The following is a 25,340-nucleotide window of genomic DNA, read 5'->3' on the forward strand; positions in this document are numbered from 1 at the left end:
CTCCTTGTTTAAACTGTAGTAATTATCTCCTAATTCATTCCTGTAAATCTTCTGTCTTCCCTTTAATACTTCATCTTGAGGCCAAGAGATTTAACATGCAAATTTGATTTTTAAAGAAATTAAAAATTCAAAAGAATTTTCATTAGCATCTGTTATCAATGTAAGGCCTATTTGCACTTTTTATTAACAAAAGTTTAAGTCTACACTCTCCAACTAAGATGAAAGCCTATGCCTAAAAGTTTGGTCTAAATCTGGCATCAGTGGCTCCCACCCCTAATCCTAGCTACTCTAAATGCTGAGATTTAAGGATTGAGGTTCAAAGACAGCCTGGGCAGGAAAGTTCTGACTTTTATCACCATTAAATTAGCAAAAAGCTAGAAGTGGAATGGTGGCACAGGTAAGTGAACTAAAAAAGAAATTATTAACTGAACTCCCACTAAAATTTTCTCCAATTAAAGTCAAGGTAATCACCACATTATGAGATCTAAGAAAGTAATCAAGATAATAAACACGTTTGACTCATGTCAACTTAGAAAGTATTTTGGAAGTAGAGAATGAGATAAAGATATTTTAGCAAAATAGGTAGGTTGTAAAAATTGGAAGAGATGTTCTAAATGACAAGATAAAGGATTTTATGGAATTGCAGGACCCTTGAAGACCCAAGTTGAAAATGCAAAGAAAAGAAGAAAATCAAGAGTAATGTTGAGTTGTTTAAAGCAGTATAGGTAATTCAATGATAAGGAATTGGTAAGACACCACAACAGATATCATCATTCCCATGATTAAATTGCCTTGCACAAACACAGGTTAGAAATATAACCCCACAAATTTCTCATAAAATTGTCATTTGGTGCTGAATCTTGACCTGGAGATATTTACAGTATGCATTTGGCTTATTAGAGTGACTCAATATGTTTTACTGTAAAAACAGTAATGTGTTGATTACTGAAAACTGTAATATACCAATATATTGGTAAGAAGGTAAAATATATTATAAAGATACTACCCTCCTATATCCAAAATTTTCTGAGTTCCCAGATACATCTGGCTTAAAGAGTTTAGATGAGACACTATGGGGAATACTGTACTTCTTTAGTGAGGTAAGGCTTTTCCTAGATTCTCCCCTCTTTCAGCGCCTTCCTCTGTGCTACCCTACTGTTTCTTATCAAAAGCTCCATCATTAAAGATCAAATGTTTGAATGGTTCCAGTGTTGGTCCATCTATTTTAAGTAGTTTGAGGAGTGATCAAATCCTTTTCAACTAGAATACCTATGTACTAACTCAGTCTATTAAAAATTACTGAATGGTCAAAATAGTCACAAAGAACTGAATGAAGGGAAGTGAAGACACATGGTAAATTTTGCTCTTATTCTTTTGGATACGGCAGGTTTACTATCTGTGAAAAAAAAAAAAAACATCAAAAAAAAACCCTACATTGTAGATTCACAGTAAAGAGCTAAGAGAAACAATTTAGGGAATTAAGTATATGAATATATATATATATATATATATATATATATATATATATATATGTATATATGTCTCCATTCAACTTTCCATTTTTTCCTAATGTGAAATTTCCTTTAAAATATCCTATACACTCTGAAAATCTGTACCCAAAAATCAATAGGTCCCTTCTCTCTTTATCCTTCCAACCACCCTTCTACTGTCTGCCTCTATGACTTAAGACAACTCCAGGGATCTTGGAGAAATGAAAATACTTAACAGTTATCGTTTTCTGTGTCTTATTTTACATAGCATGACTTGAATGTTTATCTATGTTATATAAGCAGAATTTCATCACAAATGTTTCTATGCTCCATTTAAAATGTTTTGAGCATATTCCTCTAGTAGATGTGCAAGTTTTCAAAGGATAAGACTAAAAAGATAAATAAAAACAGCCTATAATTCATATGCTCAGTGTTTACAGAATTAATGTTTTATTAAAAGTTAATTCAAAGGAGAAAAAAGGGTGAGGTGCAAAAGTTGCAGTTTAGGGATATAAAAGATGGCTTAATAGAGCACTGGAAAAATAACTCAAGGCTGGGTGCCAGTGGCCCACTTCTGCAATCCTAGCTACTCAGGAGACTGAGACCTGGAGACCTGGCTAAGATCTGCCAGCTTGGGCAGAAGAGTGTTCAAGATTCCATCTGCAATTAACTGATGTGAAGGGGGGGGGGGGGGGGGGAGGGGGGAGCGTGAGGCGAGGAGGGTTGGAGGGATTTAAATAAAAAAAGCCAAAACAATACTGGAGGTGTGATGTAAGAGATAGAGAACCAGCTGTGAGAATTGTGGAGCCTAGACTTCAAGCTCTGATTGATGCGCCAAAGAAAAAAAATAGTAATTCAAGCGCACATGGAAAGGCAGTACTTGGCTGAAAGGTTAAAATGTTAGGCTTAGGCTGGGAAGGGATGTGAAGGGTAAACAAAGGAGGAGGCTGCAATGCTTGGTAAGAAATGTACGCATTATCCTGCCCATGTAATTGTAACTCCTCTGTACAGTATGTTCACAAATAAAATAAAATTAAATTTAAAAAAATGTTAGGCTTATAAATATAGATTTAAAATAAGCTTACATTTGTGTTTTGACTACTTAGTTTTCATTGGTGACCCCAATAAAAGTCGTGCTGGAGCCAGATACGGTGGTATACACTTGTATGCCCAGCTACTTTGAGAGATAGGTGCAGAGGATCATGAATTTGAGCCAAGTCCAGATCAAAGACTAGGAGAATTTATGTCTAAAACAAAATCAGAAGGGTTGGGTGTGTGTAGTCTAAGTAAGAGAGGGCTTGCTTAGCCAGTATAGGGTCCATGGTTAATCTAGAATGTTGGGTAGGGTATATTGAAGATGGAAGGCCAAATTGCTTCAGACAGTGGAGTGAACAGCAGATGAAGAAAATGACTCAGAGGGAAAGAGTGTCAAGGAACAACTTGTTTTGTCACATCTCTTAAGCCAGAAAAACAAATACTAATACTTTTTTGGCAAGGTAGTAGATTTGAGGAACAAAGCTATGTAGATACAACAATTATATAGTAAAAAAATGTGCTGTAGAAAAAAGATTCTTCTATTTCTGTAATATTACTTTCTACATGCTTTCCCATGAACCTTTATCCTTACCTAGTTCATCTATTTCCTTTTCATAAGTAGAAATACTCTCCCAGTTCTGTCCCCAAGTTCTCCCTTCTCCTTTCAAGACAATTATAATCTGCTTGGTTGAAGATTCCCTACTCAATAAGCTTCTAAACAGATCTATTTTTCTACTCAAATGAAGTTATATACTGCTGGTGCATCCAAGTGTTTCCACATATGACAGGCAGAGACTTAAATCCTAGTTACAATAACTGGGTAATGAGATGTACTTGGGATGCTGCGAGGAATAACTCAGATGTAATCCAGAGAGTATTTTGCTCAATGCTTGGCTAAGTATCAAGTTCAACTTACTATAGCTAGCTTTATTTCTAAACCATCTAGAATCCAGAATTGAAAACCAAAGGACCTGATTCATTCCTTTCCCCTATCAATCAGAAGTTTATTTTACATACTTAATAGCTAGAAATATCTTTATGAAATCCAAATTAGATCATTTTAGTTTTTAAATTAGACACTAAGAGCATTCCTGCAGAACAGTCTTAAGTTGGATACATAAAGCATGATTTGCTCTAGGCCAATTTATGACTACATCATATTCTACTATTCATCACATACATTGTCCTCAAACCAAAATATATACACTGTGGTCAATAAGCATATAGCAGAACTTACCATTCAAAGTTACAGTATGTAGGGAAAGGAGGTCAGGAAAGAGAGCAAGGGAGGTAGGTGGTGGAGAGAGAATGAAAGTAGGAGAAGAGAAGATGACCCCAAACAACTCATTTACTGTTTCTGCTCCCCTTGCCTCTACATTTTTACCTTTCACACAAAACTTCTTTCTCCCCAGAATGTAGAGCTTAAAATGACTGCTTACATTTTGTGAGGGAGAAGACTCCAGTGGATTCGTCTTGTTTTTCTTTCACCAACTAGACCTACACCAGATATTATATCTCAGTACCTATTACAGAGACTTTTATCAGCTAGCAAGTAGTCATTAAATGAAAGAATAAGAACAGTTGCTAGCTGATAAAAAGTATATTTGTGGCAATGGCTGAAGGACTACATTTTAAAAAGGAAACTTACAAAACCAGGCTCAAGGATCTAAACTTGAAGTTATTATTTTGAATTAGGGTGATGATAAGAAGAGCTTCCTAAATCCATCTCCTGACAATTCAAGCTGGGAGCACAATTAATGAAGAACACAATCAAGATTCAGATGATTAGCCATTTTTTACTGCCAGGAAAAATGAAGTATAGATAAATATGCCAATAAATTAAATTTTTAAATGTAAGAAACAACATTATCAACAGTAATCATAAGTGAAAAAACATCCCACAATTCTGTTCATCTAATTTCAATGAAGAATAACTATGCAAAAACAAGGTAGATGTTGATGCCTAATACTTCATAATATTAAGGCAAGATATAAATTGGAAGGAGCCTAGGATGTCAAGTATGATGAGAACATGGGAAAGAAGTGAACACTTCAAATTACTGAAGATCAGGTAGAAAGAACACAATATTGGCAACAATCTTTCCTTGGTTTCTTTTTACCTTCCTCCACCATAATTGTATGAGCAAGTTCTGTTAGCTCTAACTCCACAAACCCTTAGTTTGATCACCCCTTCATAGGAAAATCTCTATCCATGTTGGTCTGTACTCCTGTCTTCTCTACTTCTAATCTTTCCTTGTAGAATCCATCCTCCAAAGAGCAACTAGATTCGGTTTATCTTTAATGGGGTTTGGACTCAGGGGCATTGTGTTCATTAGGCTAGCAATCTACTGCTTGAATCACACCTCCACACCCTGCTTTTGTTGATTATTTTGGAGATGGAATCTAGCAAACATTTCTGTCTCGGCTGACCTTGAATCTCTATCCTCTACATCCCAGCTTCCTAAGTAGGGTAGGATTATACATGTGATCCCTAATTGTCCAGACAGATCCATTTGCTTAAAATGTAAATTGGGACCTATTGTACTACTATTCTTAGAAAAAACTAACTTTTTCCCATGCCCTCCTAAAAGTCCATGTACAGCCTTCACTTCATTCTTGCTTACTTTGTTAGGCTTATCACTATCCCACTTCCTTTCTGCCATTCTGCTATCATCACACTGGCCTTTTTGTCTCATAAACATGTCAAAGTTGTCTCTGATTCTGCTTTCACTTGTCTTTTTTTTTTTTTTTTTAATATCTAAAATGTCTGGTCCATAGAGTTTTGAATGGTTGACTTCATCTCATTCATTATTCAGGGCTACTCACAAAACTCAGTCTCAGATACCTTTCCTGATCACTTTAAGCAAAGTAGTATTTTGCATGCATATATTTATTTTATTCATATAAATAACTTCTCAGAACTCCTTCTTGGTGGTATCTCTGTCTTGCTCCCCTAAACTTAAGTTCCCTGAAGATTAGGAATTAATCTTATAAATTGCTGTGTCCTTTAGTCCTAAAGCATCATCTCCCATAGATCTGACTTGTAAACATAGGCTGAAAGGGTTTATTCTATAACAAACCCAAATATATTTAGGGAATTCAAGTGGTACCAAAGGACAGGTAGATTTTAGGCAACTTCATGAAGAACCACAAGTAAGATGAAGGGAATATTTTAAGAAGCTGCTTGATGATAAAAAAATTATGGATTCTGGGCTGGGAAGGTGGCTCAGTGGTAGAGCGCTTGCCTTGCATGCATGAGGCCATTGGTTCAATTCCTCAGTACTTCATAAGCAGAAAAAGCTGGAAATGGCACTATGGCTAAAGTGGTAGAGCGCTAGCTTTGAGCTAAAGAGCTGAGGGACAGTGCCCAGGCGCAGAGTTCAGGCCCCACGACCAAATAAATAAATAAATAAATATTTAAAAATTATGGCTTCTATACAGATTGTTATGAGTTTTGACAAAGTACCCTTTAAAATTCTTTCCAATTATAAAAATCCTTATCTGTTCATAATGTACTGAATGACTTCAACAGCTGTTATCTAAATGGCTTTGAAACTCTATCATCCCTTTATCTTTGGGTTATCTGAGTCAGAATTTAGTTTACACTTACCTCTAACTCATTTAACACCTTCAGTAACTAGGTTATCCCTACCACCACTTAGTAACACTGACTTCAATTATTCTTTTTTTCCCCATTCCTGGGGCTTGAACTCTGGGCTTGGGTGCTGTCTCTGAGCTCTACCACTTGAGACACAGTACCACTTTCAGCTTTTTCTAAGTAGTTTATTAGAAATAAGAGTCTCATAGACTTTCCTCCTGGGGCTGGCTTCAAACAGTGATCCTCAGATCTCAGCCTCCTGAGTAGCCAGGATTTCAGGCGTGAACTACTGGTACCTGGCCTGAACTTAAATGTTCTAATAAAACAATCCCCACCTGCTGCCAATTACATTATAAATAAAGAGGATATTTATAAAGATAATATGGATAAAGAGATTCACTGCTTTAAGGAATTTTTACATTACATTACTTATCATGCCTTGCTTTGTTTCCTTTGGTCTTCCTATACATACTCCTTCTGCCTAAGACTAGGTAAAATAGTGCAAATGAAAAAAGATTGTGTCGTAAGGTAATTCATACTCATGTTACCTTGCTGACCCATTTATTGTTTGAATAAAAATTTGAATTTAGGTTGGAGATCACTTTAATAAGCTAGGATTATTTTCAAAACACACTATTTTGAAAACATGCGACCAAATTAACATACCCACAGGGAAAATACTCAGTGTAAATATGATTTTAACAAAGACTAAAAATAAACTCAGTTTATCTGAGTAAAAAGAAATGCATTCCAAAAATGAATGTTTGAACCTAATTCTTCAAAAGACACTAGTCAAATTAACTAGGGAAACAATATATATTAACAAATTATTTCCCACTCATAAAGCATATTAAACACAGTATCCAAAAATCTTTCCCCCAGAAATATTTTGGAGATACAGGATCAAATACAGTGTTAGTTTTACTACAAAGAGAGGAAGGTGCTAAAAGGGATACTTAAGGAAAAGTTTAAAAATTAAATTTCAAGCCAACTTATCTACTTTACAGGTTAGCTATCCTCATATGGCTATTGAATGGTACTTAATTTGGAATGTTGAAATATGGTGAGAGGAAAATGCACAAAAAAATATGAAGGCTAAAATAATGTGATACATCTTATTATTTTATAGTGATTGCATGTTGAAATGGCAGTATCCTTGGATATCTTTAATATCTTTGAAATACCAGAAAAAACAAAATAATTAAAATGAAAAAAAAAAACCTCTTTCCCCCAAATAAGATTTGTTCAACTTTACTTAACCTATCACTTCCTATTTTTATTTGACCAGAATTCTATACTATTTGGAGATAGAATTTTGTAATGACAAACACAACAGTACTGTATTATTTGAAAATATTGCTTCTAAGTAGATTTACAAAATAGGTAGAAAAAAATAACAACAAATTGACATTTACTCAGTAGTACATATGTACTCAAACTAAGTGGCTAGTAATAACTCATATAAACTTGTAGTAAGTGTTTAAAGCAACCAAGAAAAGGGGAACATATGTTCTCAAATAAAATAAAATTAAAAAAAAAAAGAAAAGGGGAACAGTTTAATTTATGAGCAATAAAGCACTGACATTTTAGTCAAAGCCCTATGTTAACTGCAATTAACTCTGTAACAGCAATAATTCTGTGATGCCATTCTCCCTTTAGTTTCTACAAAGCAAACTTACAAAATTAAAACTAATTCTCCTGGGATCAGGTAGTTCAGGTAAGATTGGGGAAGTAGAATATAAATCTACAAGTTTAAAATCATTTGTTTTGTTCCTTTCTGTGCCATAGTGGGATGTTTGAAAAGGAAATATTTTTTAACATGTGGATTCTCATATTACATTTTGTTAGAATTCTGGAGCTTTTTGTTTTTAATTTAAGTGTAATTGTATGGGGGGAGAAAGGTAGAGGAGACACTCCCCAGAAAGAGAGAACTACAGTGGTTTTAGAAAGCACTTACTTAATCATTTCAAAAAGCTTTGGATCTGAGACCTTGATATTTCGTGCCATATTCCAGGAAAGATGAACCATGGGTACTATTGACTTCACACTTTGCAATTTGTTCCATTCGTACCGTTCCACTGCCAATTTATACTGGCAGGCTAGGAAAAAAAAAACAGTTATAATGCAACCCCAAGTACCAAAAGATAAGAAGATTATATTATCACCCACTCAGATGATACCTACAATACCAATTTTGAAAACATCCAAATACTCTAATAGTAACTTTTATTTTTTATAATTGTAGTAACAATATCAGTACTTATCACATAGAGTGTTTTCTATTACTATGTGCCAGGCAGTGTTAAACATGTTTCTATCCATTATCACAGTATCACCATATTAATTTTATTATCTTCATTAAACAGATGAAGAGTTCAAGGACTATAGAAATTAAATAACTTGCCCAAAATAACAAGAGCTAGGTTTTGGTCCTAATACAGGTGTTTCTGACTCCATAGGCCATATTCTCAGACTTATGTGGATAATGCCCAAAAGCAGGCATAATTCCAACATATGACATGAGCTCAAACAAAAATTAAAATATATTCTTTGTTTTCCACCATTAAGGACTTTATTAAACAAAATGAGGAATTCTAAAACAAACTTCAAAGTATATCTTCCATGATTATAAGGACACAAACTTGTTATTTGTTGAGATCTATGATTTTGGATTTTCACTTGTTAAGTTCCACTTAGTATCTTATACTACACATATTTTTATATAAGGAGAATTGTTCCAATATTTAGTGAGTATTTTTTTCAAGAACAAAGAACATATTTAGTAGACACGAGCCTTTATAAATTAAACTTTTAAAGTATATATCTGTGCCTCCCCCCCGCACCCCCCCGCCCGGGTCGGGGGCCTGAACTCTGGGCGTGGGCACTGTCCTTCAGCTCTTCAGCTCAAGGCTAGCCCTCTACCATTTGAGCCACAGCACCACTTCTGGCTTTTTGTGCTTATGTGGTGCTGAGGAATTGAACCCAGGGCCTCATGTGTGCAAAGCAAGCACTCTACCACTGAGCCACCTTCCCAGCTAAAATATATATTTTAAAAATACCTGTAAGTGGACCAACATTCCAAGCAATGTTGTTGCACCAGCCAATAGCCTGAACCCAATGAACAGTGCCTGCATTTATCCAGACCAGATCTCCAGGTCGCTGAATAAATCTATACACAGGAACATTTGCTTCATAAAGATCTTCAAGGTTGGGCCACCAAGAACCCATTAGGAAATTCAAATTGTTTCTGAAATAAAGGAGGAAAAAAGAGGGCAAATGTATCAAGTGCTTTAAAGGCTCCTTAGAAAAGTTTTTTGTTTTTTTAATGTCTATTAATTTCAATGAAACTTACAGCAATTAATTAGTGTTGAGTGCTAGATAACTTATAAAAAGATTAGTATTGTAAACCAGGTGCCAGTGGCTCATGTCTGTAATCCTAGCTACTCAGGAGGCCGACATCAGAGGATCACAGTTCCAAGCCAGCCTGGGCAGGAAAGTCCATGCAACTCTTATCTCCAATAAACTTAACTCAGAAAAAGCCAGAAGTGGCTCTGTGGGTCAAGTAGTAGAGTGCTAACCTTGAAAAAAAAGAAGCTCAAGTACAGTGCCCAGTCCCAGAGTTCAATCCCTAGGACTGGCAAAAAAAGAGAGATCAGTATTACTGCTGACATTTTGAGGATCCAAAAAAAATCCAAAGCTACCAAAGAAGAATATACTTTAGTATATGTGCAATAATGACTTTTTTTTTTTAAGAGCTCTTTGTTCTCTGGAATACCTGTAAATTGCTAAAAGGTAAATGGGATATTGAGAAGATAAAATAAACTACATATCTGGTACCAAAAGTAATAGGCCACATGTTGTGTATAGTATGTGCTATTTCCACAAATTAGCTAATAAATTTACATAACTTTTCATATTAAACTTGACAGTTTTATTATCCTCAAGATCGAGATTTTGGGAGTTTATCTACTTATTCTAATTATCTTTGTTCCCAATAAATTTTTTTCATTTAGGTAGAGAAAAAACAAAAACCTACCTAAAATTAGCCAATCTCTACTTAGAAATAATAAGCAAGGGCCACTATACTGTATACTACAATCTCAAATTTTAAGAAATAAAAACACTATAAATACCCAAGAAATTTTTCTTTTTCAATTTATGGTGTACTTCTGATTAATATTGATTAAAACAACAAAGATCCTTCAGCCAAGTAAGAAATTACAATATGTAGAATTCAATTCAATTCAAAGTAACTTCATACATATGCATTTTCACTGGTGATTCCCACCCCCCATCATTTTACTGGGAGGAAAGGAGGAGGAGAAATAATTACATGTTTATAATTATGTTTATAATTCCTATCTCAAAAATATTCAGGTGTTGCTACTAAAAGGAAAGTGTCAGGTGCTCACATAATAGGCTAACATTCTATCTAGAAAAAGAACTATATACATATTCTTTCATGAGATAAAAGCAGTTAGTTAACTTTCCTAAAATTCCTTTATAGGAAAAGTTTTAAAAAGGATTTATATCATGATATAGCAAAGAATAGTAAATTCAAGCTGAAGTTATTCCTAACTATAAAGGTACTCAATAAATTCCTTCCACTTTCTAAAAGCATTTATAATAAAGCTATTTTTCTTAGAATATACACCTTTTACCATTTTAAAAATTCAGTCTTACCAACTATTACTATTACATGAAATATTTCCAGTAAAATCTAGTTTGAATCAAATAATTAGGGTAACCAGTTTGGCAAGTTGTCCTTTAGCCTGTTTTTAAATAATTATATTTAAACAAAATTTTAGCTTAGAAACCTACTTTTCACAGAAGTCATTCAGAACACCCCAGTAACCTTCAGGAACAACAAACCATTCACAGTCACCTGGGCCAATATTTATGTTAACTGAACAGAAGTTGTTATTTTCTTGATGACCTAAAAAAAAGGGGGGGGGGGCGGTATCAGTACATTATAAAATTCTATAGAGTTTGGTCAACTCATAACTTATATAGTAAGGGCTTCTATAGCTTTGGAGTTAAACATCTCTGACCAGTTACTTCATATGTAAGAGCAGATAATAACAACTATAAAATTACTGAATTGTTTTGAATAGCAATGAAAAAAATCATTGATTAGAACAATGCCTAATACACAGTAAGCAATAAATATAAGGTACTATGGATGCCATTATCATTTTTTAACTTGTGAGCTAATCTGAATTTCTCATAAGCAGTGACACTGGAAAAGAGGCAAGAAGCTTCATTTTCAAAATACAGCCATTCCAGGGAGTGATGTCAATAAAAATGGCAGAGTAGGAAACTCTAAAGGTCCATTCTTCTTTAGAAACACCAATTAAAAATAAAAACAAAACAAAAACCAAATCTATCTAAAATGATCAAAGATCAACTTTGCCAAAAGTCAAGGAAATAGTTATAGACTCATAACAACCAAGTGAAACTGTTTCTGAACAAAGGTGACTAAAACTTGGTAGATATGTGTGGTATGTTTAACTTATCTAGCACTACCCACATCACTGGTCTGATGATAGACTGATTTAAAAGTCTTACAGAATATGTCTGGTTCTAAAGGATCAAAGTGGACTTTGTTTTGAAGGAATTGTACTAACCTAATTGGAGTTTCTGAAAAGGACTGAAGCAAGGAGTTTCTTATTTTGTCTACCTATAACTCAATACTCAAATACCTATAACTCAAATAACTCAAAAATGGTCACCTACTAAAGGTCAATGTTTGGAATTGTCCATTGCAAGGACTCTAGATTAAAAATTACCTCTAATTGAAATTAAAGATGCTGGAGCCCAACCATTTAAATGAAAAAAAATTTTTAGAGTAAAGACTAAGAACATCTTTACGGTTCAGAATGTAACATGTCAAAGTCCATTAAAAAAAAGTGCCACTGATAATAATCTATGTAACTCCAGGAAAGAGAGTGCTTATTCCATAACATACTCATAATAATGGCTCTTAAAAACTCAACTGAAATGATTAAACTATACATTTCTTATAAGAACATGCCTAGTATGACAATGATTTGAAATGAGTTGAAAAATGATGTTTTTGCATTGGATTTCAAAGACTAAGTATGAAAAATGAAAAATCTCAATTTTAATAATTACAGGTTTGTAACGGATTAAAATTAACTTAACTTATTTTAAAATTTCAACATGACTATAATTTCTAAAAATTATTTGACTTCAATAAGTCTTAAGATTCAATGTTTCAGTCTTTTGTTAATTAAAAATTATGTATCTTTTAAAATTATCTTTAAGTAGTTGCATAAAAAGGTTTCAATTCAATATAAACCCTACTACCCTAAAGAAATTCGAGAATCTTTTGAGATTACAAAGGTCAATTCTGGAAAATTAAAATGACATAAACAAGTAAGCCCAAAATAATCCAGGCCTCAGTGACAAGCAGTCTATGAAGAAAGGATGGTTTTTAACCATCCTTATTCCACAAAGAATATAAATAAAATAAGTAAATAAAATTCCATAAAATAATTCAAACTGGATGGAAGAAAAGTTTTTAACTGGAATGAGCCTTAATAGAACCAGTCTGATACTAAATACAAAATAAAACTAACTAGTGGGTTCAAAATGCTTGCCCAATATTTATATTGTTATTTGGATAACATAACTGTGGATAAAATATCCAGAAGTAGGCTTCAAATGCAAGGGAATAAAATCTATAAACCAATGATTCATTCTAATCCTAGCTATAAAATTAGAATCCCATGGGGAACACTTTTTGTTTCATAGTTTAATAATACTCATAGTTGGATTTCAATCCCTAGAGATCAATTATCTGTTTTTACAAAGCTTATCAGGAGATTCAACTGAACAGCCAGGTATGGAAATCACTGACCTATGCTACCCAGAAGCAGGATAATCACATTTTGAAACAATTCTTAACCTATGATTCATTAAGCTCACAGCAGCCAGTAGAAAACTGAAGCACCCGAGGGAGATATGCAGCCTATAGGTACCAGTATAGCAAAACTGGTTATCATCAGTTATCTCTTCTAATAGATCAGTGTCAGGATTGTAGAAATAATATTAACTATTTCAAACATCAGTCCATGAAATCTCATGTCACCCAAAGAAACACAAAGAACATGGTACATTGGTGTCAAATGGAAATGTGAAGGTTGAAAATAAGGTAATTAATTTGATAATAGAAGGAAAAAAATTCAGGGAAGGAATGCCAAAAATGACAAGTCAAGTTAGTTAATTAGTGGAAAAGACTAAATACCAGAATGGGTCATCAGTATAATCAAGGGGTTTTTAGACTGTCAACTATAATCCCTAGGACTGCTTTCTTTTTAAATAGAAAGAGTGGAATAGATTAGAAAAATGTATTGTTTAATGAAAACTGTTTTAGACACACACACACACACACACACACACACACACACACACACACACACACACACATTCACGGTCATGATATTATTCAGATTTTATATATATATATATATATATATATATATATCTCGTCATGTTTTGGGTTTTTTTTTTCCCCCTGAGGTTGGGTCTCACCATGGAGCCCAGACTGTCCTTGAACTCTAGATCCTCCTAGCTCAGTGTTCCAAGTGCTAGGATTCCAAGGCATGCACCACCATATCCAACTAATTATACATATTTATTATAATTGTGGTTACAGAAAAAGAAGAAACAGTGAAAGTATAGAAAACACTGTACTCCCTACAGGAGATGGGGGCAAATAAGTCTTTAGGTTATAGGGACTTTTCTTCCCAAGTACTCCAATAACCTCTTTACTAGAGAACAAGCCATTATTATTTATGCACTACTGTTAAACAGATAATCTAAATGGGAGAAAAATTAATTTGACCACTATTAAAGTCTCTAATTTTATAAGAGCCATTATTTTCTAGTTGTATTCATTTTAAATAAGTTCTGGTTCTTTTTCATGTTTCTCATTTTATTCTTTCAATTGTATGATATAAAAATTACCTGGTGTTCTGCTTCCTGGAACTTTCATGTATAGCTGAACTGTGTTCATGCCCAGTATAGTATGACCAACATGGCTTAGAAGATTTCCTGCTGATACGACACGCACAAAAGCAGGAAGTTTAGTCAGCTCATGTAGCTGTAACTTCCACCTGTAAGAAAATAAGACCAAAAGTGAAGCCATGCTTCAAATATTTCTCAAAGTTAATCACTCCTTCTATGCTGTTACAATCAGAAAAATGATTAAATCAATATTTTGCTTTCATGTATGAAATACTTAAAGTTTTACTTAAAAAAAACCTTCTTAAAAGTCTAAAATTTACAGACCAAATAATTGAATGAAAATGATTTTTATAGTTGTGCTGTATAATTAACTGCATCTTATATAGTCTTACTTTGTGTAATTAAAATGAATAATGTTATGATTGTGTAATTAAGCATAAAGTCATGGCCTTGAAAAACGTCATGAAATTCTTAAAGAAAATAATTTAGCCAGATTTTGTGGCATATACATGTAATCTCAGCATTTGTGAGACCGAGGCAGAAGGACATGAGTTCAAGCCAGCCAATGGCTCATGCCTGTAATACTAGCTACTCAGAAGGCTGAGATCTGAGGATCAAAGTTAAAAGCCAGTCCGGGCAAGGAAAGTCCTTAAGACTCTTATCTCCAATTAACCACCAGAAAAACAGAAGTGGCGCTGTGCCTCAAGTGGTAGAGTGCTCACCGTGAGCTGAAGAGCTCAAGGGACAGTGCTCAGGCCCAGAGTTCAAGCCCCACAACCAAAAAAACAAAACAAAACAAAACAAAAAAAACTCCCAAAAAAACAAAAAACAAAAAACAAAACAAAACAAAAAAACACAACCCTTCTATTAAAAAACAGGGGTGGGGACTGGGAAGATGGCTCAGTGGTAGAGTGCTTGCCTTACATGCATGAGGCCCTTGTTCGATTCCTCATCACCACATAAGCAGAAAAAGCGACAAGTGGTGCTGTGGCTCAAGTGGTAGAGCACTAGCCTTGAGCTGAAGAGCTGAGGGACAGCACCCAGGCTTAGAGTTCAAACCCCACAACCAACAAAAAAAAGTGGGAGGGGGGGATTTAATTGTTAGAAAAGTGGCAAAGAATGAAATAGAATTAGAAACGGCAAATAATTTTCAATCTCGAGTATACCTCTTTGCATTAATTTATAGAACTGTAACTACTAAGGACTTACTTTTTGTCATCAGACAGGTCAATGTTGGTCCCGAACTTTATGGTTTTAAAGGGTCCTTTCCTCCTCCTCCCAGAACTTAAGAAGAGAGATATAATATTAAAATCATTACCTTTAAACAGAAATACTAAGTGGACATTAAAAATGACTTACTTATCTGAAGATGTAGATTCACTATCTGAATGGTCTTTATGGTGACTTCTTTTCTCATTTTCTTCCTATAGGTTAAGCAAAAAGCATTCTAGCTTAGTATTTCACAACTGGCTGTCCTTTCCAATTTAGCATTAAAAAAACAAAAACAAAAACAAAAACCAGTTCACACCTAGTTTGAATGGTATTATCTATGCTTGTGAACTAAGTTTTTAATCAGACTTTTACATGTAAAAATTTCTGCAAAGTCAAATCTTCTTAGCATAGTATTCAACTTTCTCCACTTCCCACAAAGTTACCCCTACACACGATCATATTGGTACCTCTTTCCTTTCTGTTTTGGGTAGTCCTCAGGACCACATGGTTGCGTAAGCAGGTACTCTACTGCTGGGCCATATCCTAGCCCTATTTTGTACTAGTTATTTTTGAAATAGGGTCTCACTTCCTGCCTAAGTAACAACTAGACTGTGACCTGTCTATTTTAAGCTTCCTGTCATAGAATAACATGCATGTACCATCAAGTCAAACTTCTTTCCCTTGAGATGGAATCTTGGTGACTTTTCTGTGCAGGCTGAAATCATGATTCTCAAAATCTCAGCTTTTCACATAGATTAGGATGACAGGCCCAACACTGCTGTGCCTATTCTGCCTAAAGTGGCCTTGAACTTCAATCCTCCCATTCTTAGCCTTCCAAATAGACAGAATTATAGGCAACAGCCGTTCATGTCTGTTCACGTCTAGTTATATTGCCTTATTTTCACAAAGAGGAAAAAAAAATAACTTAAGGAAAGACAAGGGGCCCAGTAAGTCTCAACCATAACTAAATGTTCTAAGCTAGCAGAGGTACATGCGTGTGATATTCATGTTCTTGATTATTGACACATGGAAGAAATTAATTATGTATAATGGATTATACACAAATGATAACATATTTACAAGTGTTGGATAAATACAGGTACTTCTGAACACAAGCATTACTTTTATTGATAATTCTTTTGTCATAATCATCTCAGCACTGTCGTGTTTTTTTTCCTGAGTTAATACTTACTGACAATTTGTCTCCCGTCCTTTTAAAGGTACAATTTATGAATATTTGCCAAATTTTTGACATTCTGCAAAGAATATTACTAAGCAATCGTTTCTTTGGTTATGAATTCCTTCACATTTAGTAATTAAATTTAACTGTTTTCCAGATTTTCCTTTGATAGTCTTTGAATTTTGCTCACTATTTATGCTATTCATATGCAGAATATGGGCATGTAGTTGAAATATCCTCAAATTTAAACTACAGAGATCTAGATGGACCACAAATTTGCTATGAATCATGATGACTGTAGGACAAATTTCACTAGATTTATTTGTACAGTGTAGGCATAATTTGAAATAATTCCTACATTTACACCTTTCCTTCAGCATGCTCTTATGGGCTAACACTGGTAGGAAAAAAAACACTAATGCTTCCTTAGGATTGTTGCCTATCAGGTAATAATGACTGAATAAAAAGTAAAATAAAATAAGGTACTTTGCCAAGTATAAAGCAAACTTAAGACTTGGTTTATCAAGAGGGACAGTTTTCTCTCTAGGGGATATCTGGCATGTCTGAAGGTATTTTTGAAAAACCAGGGATGCTACAAAATATCCTACCACACACAGGGACAGCTCCTTGTAACAAATTATTCTGCCCAAAATGTCAATAGTGCTAAAGAAGCTTGGTTCTAAACAGAAGTATCTCAGAAATGAAAGACACATCTCATTTCTCCAATATCAATGTTTCATTTACTATACCAACTCGTAGACAGTTACTAAAAGCATACTAAATAGCACTTACAAGGTGTTAGCATAAAATAATAAAATGCTTATAAAAGAAACATGCCCTTACCTTAAAAACAACTTAAAAAAAAAAACCTCCAAAAAGCCAATACTTACTCTCAATGATTCCTGGAATGAGGAGGCTTGGTATTGTGCATATTTAGCAATTGTGGTATGAGATCTATTACTTTCACAATGCCAGATTTTCTTTGTTCCAGTGGGATCCCAGTTTTCATCTGCTGGCTGCAACAACTGTGTCCTCACTTCTACCACATGTTCATTGTTAGCTTCCACCAAAGTTTTAGTTGAAAAAAGTCCCAGGTCTTCATTTAAAAATTAATAAAAGTAGTTAGCAAATAAAAAGTAGGATTATGTTTTAAAGTATTCCCACCCTGGTTTTTAAGAAAGAGGGGGAAGAAGTAGCACTTCACCCAGTTCCCTAAAAAAAAAAAAAAGCTTAAAAAAGAATTCTGAGTTACATGTTAAATTCACACCAAAGACACACTGAATCTACCTGTCATACTACCCCATCAGAGAAATAAGCAAACCAAAGGTCTAAGTTTCTTTTCTTATCATATAGGCTAGGAAAAATACCAAATTTTATGTAATTTCTAATTTTATCTTAGAAAGTATTCTATTACATTGTACACATTTGTGGAATTATCATAATGAAATCCTCCTTTGTATAGCTCAAGTATGCTAATTTTTAAAAAGAAATTCCCCTATTACTCTGTCATAATTATATGATTAGACCAAAATAAAACAAACTTACAAACTACCCCCAAAGTACCAGTAATCAATTTCAAAAACATATATTCAAATTATACACTGTGACAGTAAGGTTCTCTCTCTCCCTCTCTGTCTGAGACAGTAACATGAAAAAATGAAAATATGGAAAAAAGTAGAAGAGGCAAAGGAACAAAAGTCTTTCTCCAGTGTTTTAAAAGTCTAGTTGGACTCTTATCTACCCAACTCAAGTAAAGATACTTGCACATCCATGTTAACAGAGGCACTATTCATAATAGCCAAATTACAAAAACAGCCCAGGTGACTCACAACAGATGAGTGGATCAACAAAATGTGGTATTCATACACAATGGAATTTTACTTATCCATTAGAAACAATAATATGACATTTACAGGGAAATGAAGAGACTTAGAACAAATCATGCTGAGTGAGGCAAGGCAAGTTCAGAAGAAAAAAATGGTGCACGTTTTCTCTCATATTAACTGGACATGATAACCTACACAGGGCTCTAGACATTCACACACAAATAGTCAGGAAACCAAAGGTTTAACTTCTCTGAACAGTTAAAATACTATTTATTAAAACAAATTTCAGGAAATGGTTTTTTTTGTTGGTGGTGGTGTTTCTTTTCGCTTTTGGGTTTTTTTTATGGGGGGGTAAACAGGAGGGGGAAGGTGGCCAGCACAGAAAGGGCAGGGGAAAACCTAACAAAACAAATGCAATCATGCTATTCAGTATACACTATGTGAAAAATGAAGTATGTAAGTTGTGGGTAGGGACCACAAGGGGAAATTGGGGAAAAGAGAAGGAAGGGTTGACACTGTTCAAAAAGAGAAATGTACTCATTACCTGATTTATGAAATGGCAAATCATGTGTGTGTGTGTGTCTGTCTGTGTATGGTTTGGCTACAGCTGGGGGTACATGTCTTTAACTAATCAGGCTGTAACAGGAGGATCATAGATCAAGGCCAGGGTAGGCAAAAATTAGCAATACCCTGTCTCAGAAAAACGAGCCAGTCATAGTGGTGAATGACAACAATCTCAGCTACTTGGAGACAGAGATGGAAGGATTATAGTCTGAGGCTGACCTGGGCTAAAGCATAAAACCTCTATCTAAACAACAAAACTAAAAGCCATAAAGTATGTCATATAGTTGAAGTGGTAGAAGGTTTACCTATCCCTGAATTCAATCTTCAAGTCTGTAATTAAGGAAAAGGAATCAAATATAGTACATGGGCACACACACAATTAACATTCTTTTTTTTTTTTTTTAATTTAAATCTTACCTAACTTAAGAGCTCCAGCAAGGCCACGTATAACTGTAACAGGGTTGTTTGGATTTGTACAAAATTGATGTAATGGGGGAAAGAAAGCATCACGTTTATTTTCCAACTGTAAAATGAAAACATGTGGTTAGATTATAGGCAAAGAGGTTTTATTTAAATATAAAGTGTGAGATTCACAATCATTATTTACCACAATTCAAATAATGTATTTTATGTGCTATTTCTATTTGCTATCATATCTTTTGATTATATTAGACAGAAACCACATATATTTCTCTTCTCTACTATATTCTGAACAAAATAAGTACAAAATTTCATTGTTAAAATCAAAATGTTTCAATTATCATTCAGAATTAAAAAGGAAAAAAGTCCTATACTATGCTATAACATGGATAAATCTTGAGGACATTGTGGTAAATCAAGGGTGGGGAGCCCTTTCTCTAAAAAAGGCCATTTGACCTTGTGATGTTAGCAGGTATTTTTCTATGAAAAAGTACCCTAGATTTATCCAATTTTCAATCCCACATGCAGTTGTCTTGTCAGACCAAAATGACTTCATGGATCTTATACAATCTGCAGGCTAGATGTTCCCCTCCCCTGAGTTAAATGATACAAGTTGAGTCTCAGAAAGACAACTACTGTATGATTTTATTTATATAATGCATCTAAACTAGTCAAATTCATAAAGGATGAGGGAAGTGAGGAAAGGAGATGGTTCAATGGATAGATTTTTCAGTTTGGCAAAAGTTCTAGAGATAAGTTATACAACATGAATATACTTAACACTGAAGTTATTCAGAAGTAATTAAGATGGTGTATTTCATGTTATGCTCTTTTTGAGAACTGAGTAAGGGAGAGAAAGAAAAAAATCAAAAAGTTTTAATCAAGCTTAAGTATCATTTTACAGATTCAAGATCATTCTCAGTATATAACCATATAGTCAGTTAATTTTTTCCATTTGAGTTATAAGTGGGACATTGGGAGGAAATGCAATAGTAGCCCTATTTTGTATTGTTTTTATTCACAAATCTCCTATATCCAGTGTCTAAAATTCTATAAAATAAAACTAATATCTAGATTTTATTTTATTTATTTATTTATTTACTTATTTGATTTATGCTGGACCTTGGGCATATACTCAGAGCTTGGGCACTGTCCCTGAACTTTTTTTTTTTTTTTTGCTCAAGACTATTGCTCTGTCACTTGAGTCACAGCTTAATTTTCTAGTTTTTGTAGATAACTGGAGATAAGAATATCACAGAGTTTTTTGCCTAGGCTGATTTTGAACTGAGATCCTCAGATCTCAGCCTCCTGAGTAGCTAGGAGTACAGATGTGACCTACTTGCACCTGGCTAGTTTCAAAACATTTTAAATAACCTATCAAGATTTTTAGCTACTTTTGTCTTTTGTCACATTTTATATTCACAATATAATTTTTTAGATGTTAGCTAACAGCTTTTTACTTTTAGTGGATATATACAACAGAATGAACATTAAGGTCTAAACAAGTATCAGAATGTTAAACCTAATATACTCAGTTATATTTTCAGCTTTTTTGTATAACACTCCTCAAAATCAGGGCAGTAAAAAAGCATTTCTCACTACTCTAAATATAATGACAGTTAATGGAAGCACTTATAAAATGTTATTATACTTTTTGATGGATCTTTCCTCCACATACAAAAATCCACATTGTTGTCAATAATTGTAATGCTTGTTAATGGGCATTATACTGAGAGTTTTTATGAAAGACAGGTAAACACTCATGTAACAGATTTTTAGTCAGTCAATTCAGACTCACATAAATACTAGGTGTAGGTGGATTCAACTTGTCCTTTGGCAAAGGAGGATATGGTGAAGATGGTGGTCTTGGAGGCGGACATTTATCCAACAAAATGCTACTGTTAGATAAGCCATTTTTACCTAGATTCCTTAAAAAAAGAAAGGGGAATAAATCAGCTGTACATTTATTTAAACACTGGAAAAAGTCCTGAATTATGTCGTCATTAAATGACTAAGCATTTGCACATATCCACTGAATTTGGATCTATCAGGAAAAATCTAAGACTTTACTATTAATTTGAGCAAATATTAACCTTGGTTTTTGCATTTTCACTGAAGAAAAATAAATGTACCACACGTGGATTACTGATTATATAGTTTGCTTGTAATTTTCCAATTTATTTTCTTCACCTAAGGAACAAATGACCTTCCATTTCCTTTTCACCATAAGATTCTGTCCTATCAAAATGTTAAAATGTTAGCTTGACCCCCGCCCCGACCCAAAAAAAGGGTATAATTAAGTGAAAAATAAAGCATCTACTTCAATGCCTCTTAGTAATTTTAACTAAAATATCTTTGTGATAACCTCTCATAAAGAATTCAAACATGAGATTTTCTTTTAATATACAACTTCTTAGCTAATAAAATCTAGCTAATAAATTTTTGTGCAACTACAATCCACTAAAATTTCCAACAAATTATATCAGTTTTTAAACGATGCATACAGTTGCTGTCCATTCTCTATGATATATATATATATATATATATATATATATATATTACTTACTAATACTTAAGATGTCTTTCCTTTGATAAAGACAGCATTCTTATTAAAATTATAAATAATTACAACATGGTACAATTATTCCCAAATGATAACTTTTCATGTAAAAAATAATTTCCAATTTCTTACCCAACTTAAAAAAATCAGTAATAAATCTTGAGCTTTCAATCCACTTGAGGCTAATTAACCAACTTACCTCATCCAATTATAACAAATCGAAAAACCACCAATAAAGTATTCACTATTCTTAACACATTAAAATTTCAAATGAGAATTTGAGCATTATAATTATTGTGTTAAGTCAAAAACTCGTAACTTCATTTATTGGAGGACTTAGCAATTTTTCACCACAAATTACAGTGTAATCCAGGTTGGAACAAAATTAATTCTTCTAATTTTTTTCTGTTTTTGTTACACTGAAAAATCTTACAAACCACCTGTCTGGTTGACAGTAATAAAAACTAAGGTTTGAAATTCCACTATTATAAGCTACTGAGATGTTATCCTAAATTGTACCATTGGTATGTTAACTTTTTTAACTACAACTGTAAGTTAAACTAAGGGAGTTCACGGCAGGAATAATGTAAAGTAAGTTTAAAATAATTCACTTTTCAGTGAAAGTATGTGGAAGTTATTGAACTGAATTTTTTAAGGTTTAACTAACAATTAACATTAAATGTTAGGGCTGGGAAGGTGGCTCAAGTGGTAGAGCGCTAGCCTTGAGCTGAAGAGCTGAGGGACAGCGCCCAGGCCCAGAGTTCGGGCCCCACGACTGGACCAAAAAAACAAAACAAAACAAAACAAAAAAAAAAAAAAAAAAAAAACATTAAATGTTAAACAAATGAATAGTCAACCCATTATCAGTTTTTAACATTTGTCCACAAAACAGGAGTGCTGGATGCATTTAGGTATAAAATTGGCAATAATTTATAAACATCATGGAATTATTGCCATTAGCATGTAGAAAAATCTTGGTAGAGAACGATGATAAAGAAGTAAATCTAGGGCTGGGAAGGTGGCTCAGTGGTAGAGCACTTGCCTTGCATGCCTGAGGCCCTGGGTTCGATTCCTCAGCACCACATAAGCAAAAAGAAAAAAGCCAGAAGTGGCGCTGTGGCTCAAGTGGTAGAGCGCTAGCTTTGAGCTGAAGAGCTGAGGGACAGCGCCCAGGCCCACAGTTCAGGCCCCACGACCAGACCAAAAAAAAAAATGAAGTAAATCTAAGCACTATCGTTATACAAATGTAAATGTAAGACAAAACACAAAGGTGTTGGAGGCATGGCTTAAGTCATATAGTGCCAACCAATGAGAGAAAACAAGTGTCAGGGGCTGCGAAGGTGGCTCAGTGGTAGAGTGCTTGCCTTGCATGCATGAGGCCCTGGGTTCGATTCCTCAGCGCCACATAAGCAAAAAGAAAAAAAAGCCAGAAGTGGCGCTGTGGCTCAAGTAGTAGAGTGCTAGCCTTGAGCTGAAGAGCTGAGGGATAGCACCTAGGCCCAGAGTTCAGGCCCCACGACCGGACCCAAAAAAAAAAAAAAAAAAAAAAAGAAAACAAGTGTCAGATACTGAGTTCAAGTCCAATTATTGAATTAAAAAACAAACAAACCATACATAATCAACACAAATAATAATTAGGGTTCATGCTGAACTGTATATGTACTGGACTTTAACCCTACAGTTTAAACAAAACATACCTCAGAATATATAAAATTGGTTTTCCATAAAAAGGAGATGGAATTACTTTTTAATACTCTACAAAAGATATTAAAACTATTGTATCATTAAAGACCATCTCACCCTAATTAGATATGGTCCCAAGAGTTAAGTTTCTAGAATTTTGGATATTGAAACAATACTAAAAAAAAATAGTGTCATGTCTGGCAGATTAGTGGGACTGTCTATCGTTTCTATAGGCTTACTTTTTAAAAAAAGGCAAACAGCAAAGTACAAAGTACACTGCTGTCTAACTTTTAAAACAGAAAAGGAAAAGTTGAGCCAGGATTATGAGCTGATAATGATTCCATCGCCTGAATGTTGCAATTACAATTTTAAGTCATAAAAGCAAAAGTAACTGTCTTTTATAATGTAACAGTGACCACTACAATATTAAGATAAACAAGAATCAGTCTAAAACATAACCATTGAATTTTAAAGTTATATAATGTGGAAATGAAAGTACTCTGAGAAACAATTTGGAGTAGTGGGTTCTAATTGTGTTTCATACCTTGACTACCTGTCTATACGATCAAGTCGGGAGCAAATGAGAATTTTTCTGAAGGAAGTGATGAATATAGTTATCCATATAGTTACTACTATTGTGTTGTACTTAAAATTCTAATGCAAAGGGCAGGGATGTGAAAAGATACTAAGAAGAGATTTTGTCTTCTGAATGCTAGTTAGTGTACCTCAAGACAAATAATGAACTTTTAATAAATAAAAGTGCAAAGTAAGGGGCTGGGAAGGTGGCTCAGTGGTAGAGCGCTTGCCTTGCATGCCAGAGGCCCTGGGTTCGATTCCTCAGCACCACATAAGCAAAAAGAAAAAAGCCGGAAGTGGCGCTGTGGCTCAAGTGGTAGAGCGCTAGCTTTGAGCTGAAGAGCTGAGGGACAGCACCCAGGCCCAGAGTTCAGGCCCCACCACCGGACCCAAAATAAATAAATAAATGAATGAATGAATAAATAAATAAATAAAAGTGCAAAGTAAAGAAAAGGGGGAAGAGGCAAGAGAAAAGGAGATAGGGAAAAGAGGAAAGAGAAAAGGAAAGGAAAAAGAGCAAATGTTGGAAAGGATTTACAATTTATCTCACTTTAAATCCTTTTCTCCCCATGAACTATACAACTGGTGGGTAGGGATGAGAGGGGAAAATTGTGAGTGAGGGAAGGGGTGATACTGAGCAAAAAGAAATGTTACTCTACTTGACTTACAACCCCTTTGTACATCAACTTCATAGTAACAAAAAAGTTTTAAAAAATAATAAATCCTTTTCTCTCATTTTGAAACTCCTTCAGCTAAGCAGAGGAGAAGGAAACTAGTCGTTGCCCAACTGACATAAATTTACTTTCAAAATTTCTCTACCACATCATTTGGTAAAGAAATTTCTATAGTAGAACCATTTCTACTTGAAATCTTCGGTTAGAAAGTTCACAGCCAAATCTTTTATACCTGTGTTTACTCTATCCTTTTAAGTTCTGGACTCCTGCCAGTGCTGGACAGAGTAATGGCAACACAACAAGAGTAATGGCAAAAAGTGTAACATCTATCATTTTTGTCAGCTTAATTTCAGAAAAGTTTTCTCTCTAATATATTAGAGTAACATTTTTGCCCCTTCATTAATACATTTAGGCTTAAATTTATTAAAATAATCCAAGCAACCCATGGGGTCTTTGATAAAGATGAGTTTTGGTGAATCCATTACAAAATTAAGTCTTTGTAATAAGGCAAAATTGTTGAGTTAAACTTG

At 34.2% G+C, this 25,340-nt stretch overlaps 1 protein-coding gene across 9 annotated transcripts in view; it reads right to left on the reverse strand.

The window, feature by feature from the left end:
• Kdm6a (lysine demethylase 6A) overlaps positions 1–25,340 on the reverse strand; it is a 186,898-nt gene that overhangs the window by 14,486 nt on the left and 147,072 nt on the right. For all 9 annotated transcript variants that reach the window (XM_070040585.1, XM_070040582.1, XM_070040586.1 and 6 more), the window contains 9 exons: positions 21,116–21,245; positions 19,315–19,420; positions 17,398–17,603; positions 15,475–15,539; positions 15,325–15,399; positions 14,116–14,264; positions 10,945–11,059; positions 9,183–9,370; positions 8,081–8,222 (listed from right to left, as the gene is read on the reverse strand). In XM_070040585.1, the coding sequence (XP_069896686.1) occupies positions 8,081–8,222; positions 9,183–9,370; positions 10,945–11,059; positions 14,116–14,264; positions 15,325–15,399; positions 15,475–15,539; positions 17,398–17,603; positions 19,315–19,420; positions 21,116–21,245 (1,176 nt within the window). The remainder of the gene's footprint in view (positions 1–8,080; positions 8,223–9,182; positions 9,371–10,944; positions 11,060–14,115; positions 14,265–15,324; positions 15,400–15,474; positions 15,540–17,397; positions 17,604–19,314; positions 19,421–21,115; positions 21,246–25,340) is intronic.

Source organism: Dipodomys merriami, unplaced genomic scaffold, assembly GCF_024711535.1.
Source record: "Dipodomys merriami isolate MVZ:Mamm:240054 unplaced genomic scaffold, mDipMer1.0.p SCAF_3, whole genome shotgun sequence".
NCBI classification, from domain to species: Eukaryota; Metazoa; Chordata; class Mammalia; order Rodentia; family Heteromyidae; genus Dipodomys; species Dipodomys merriami.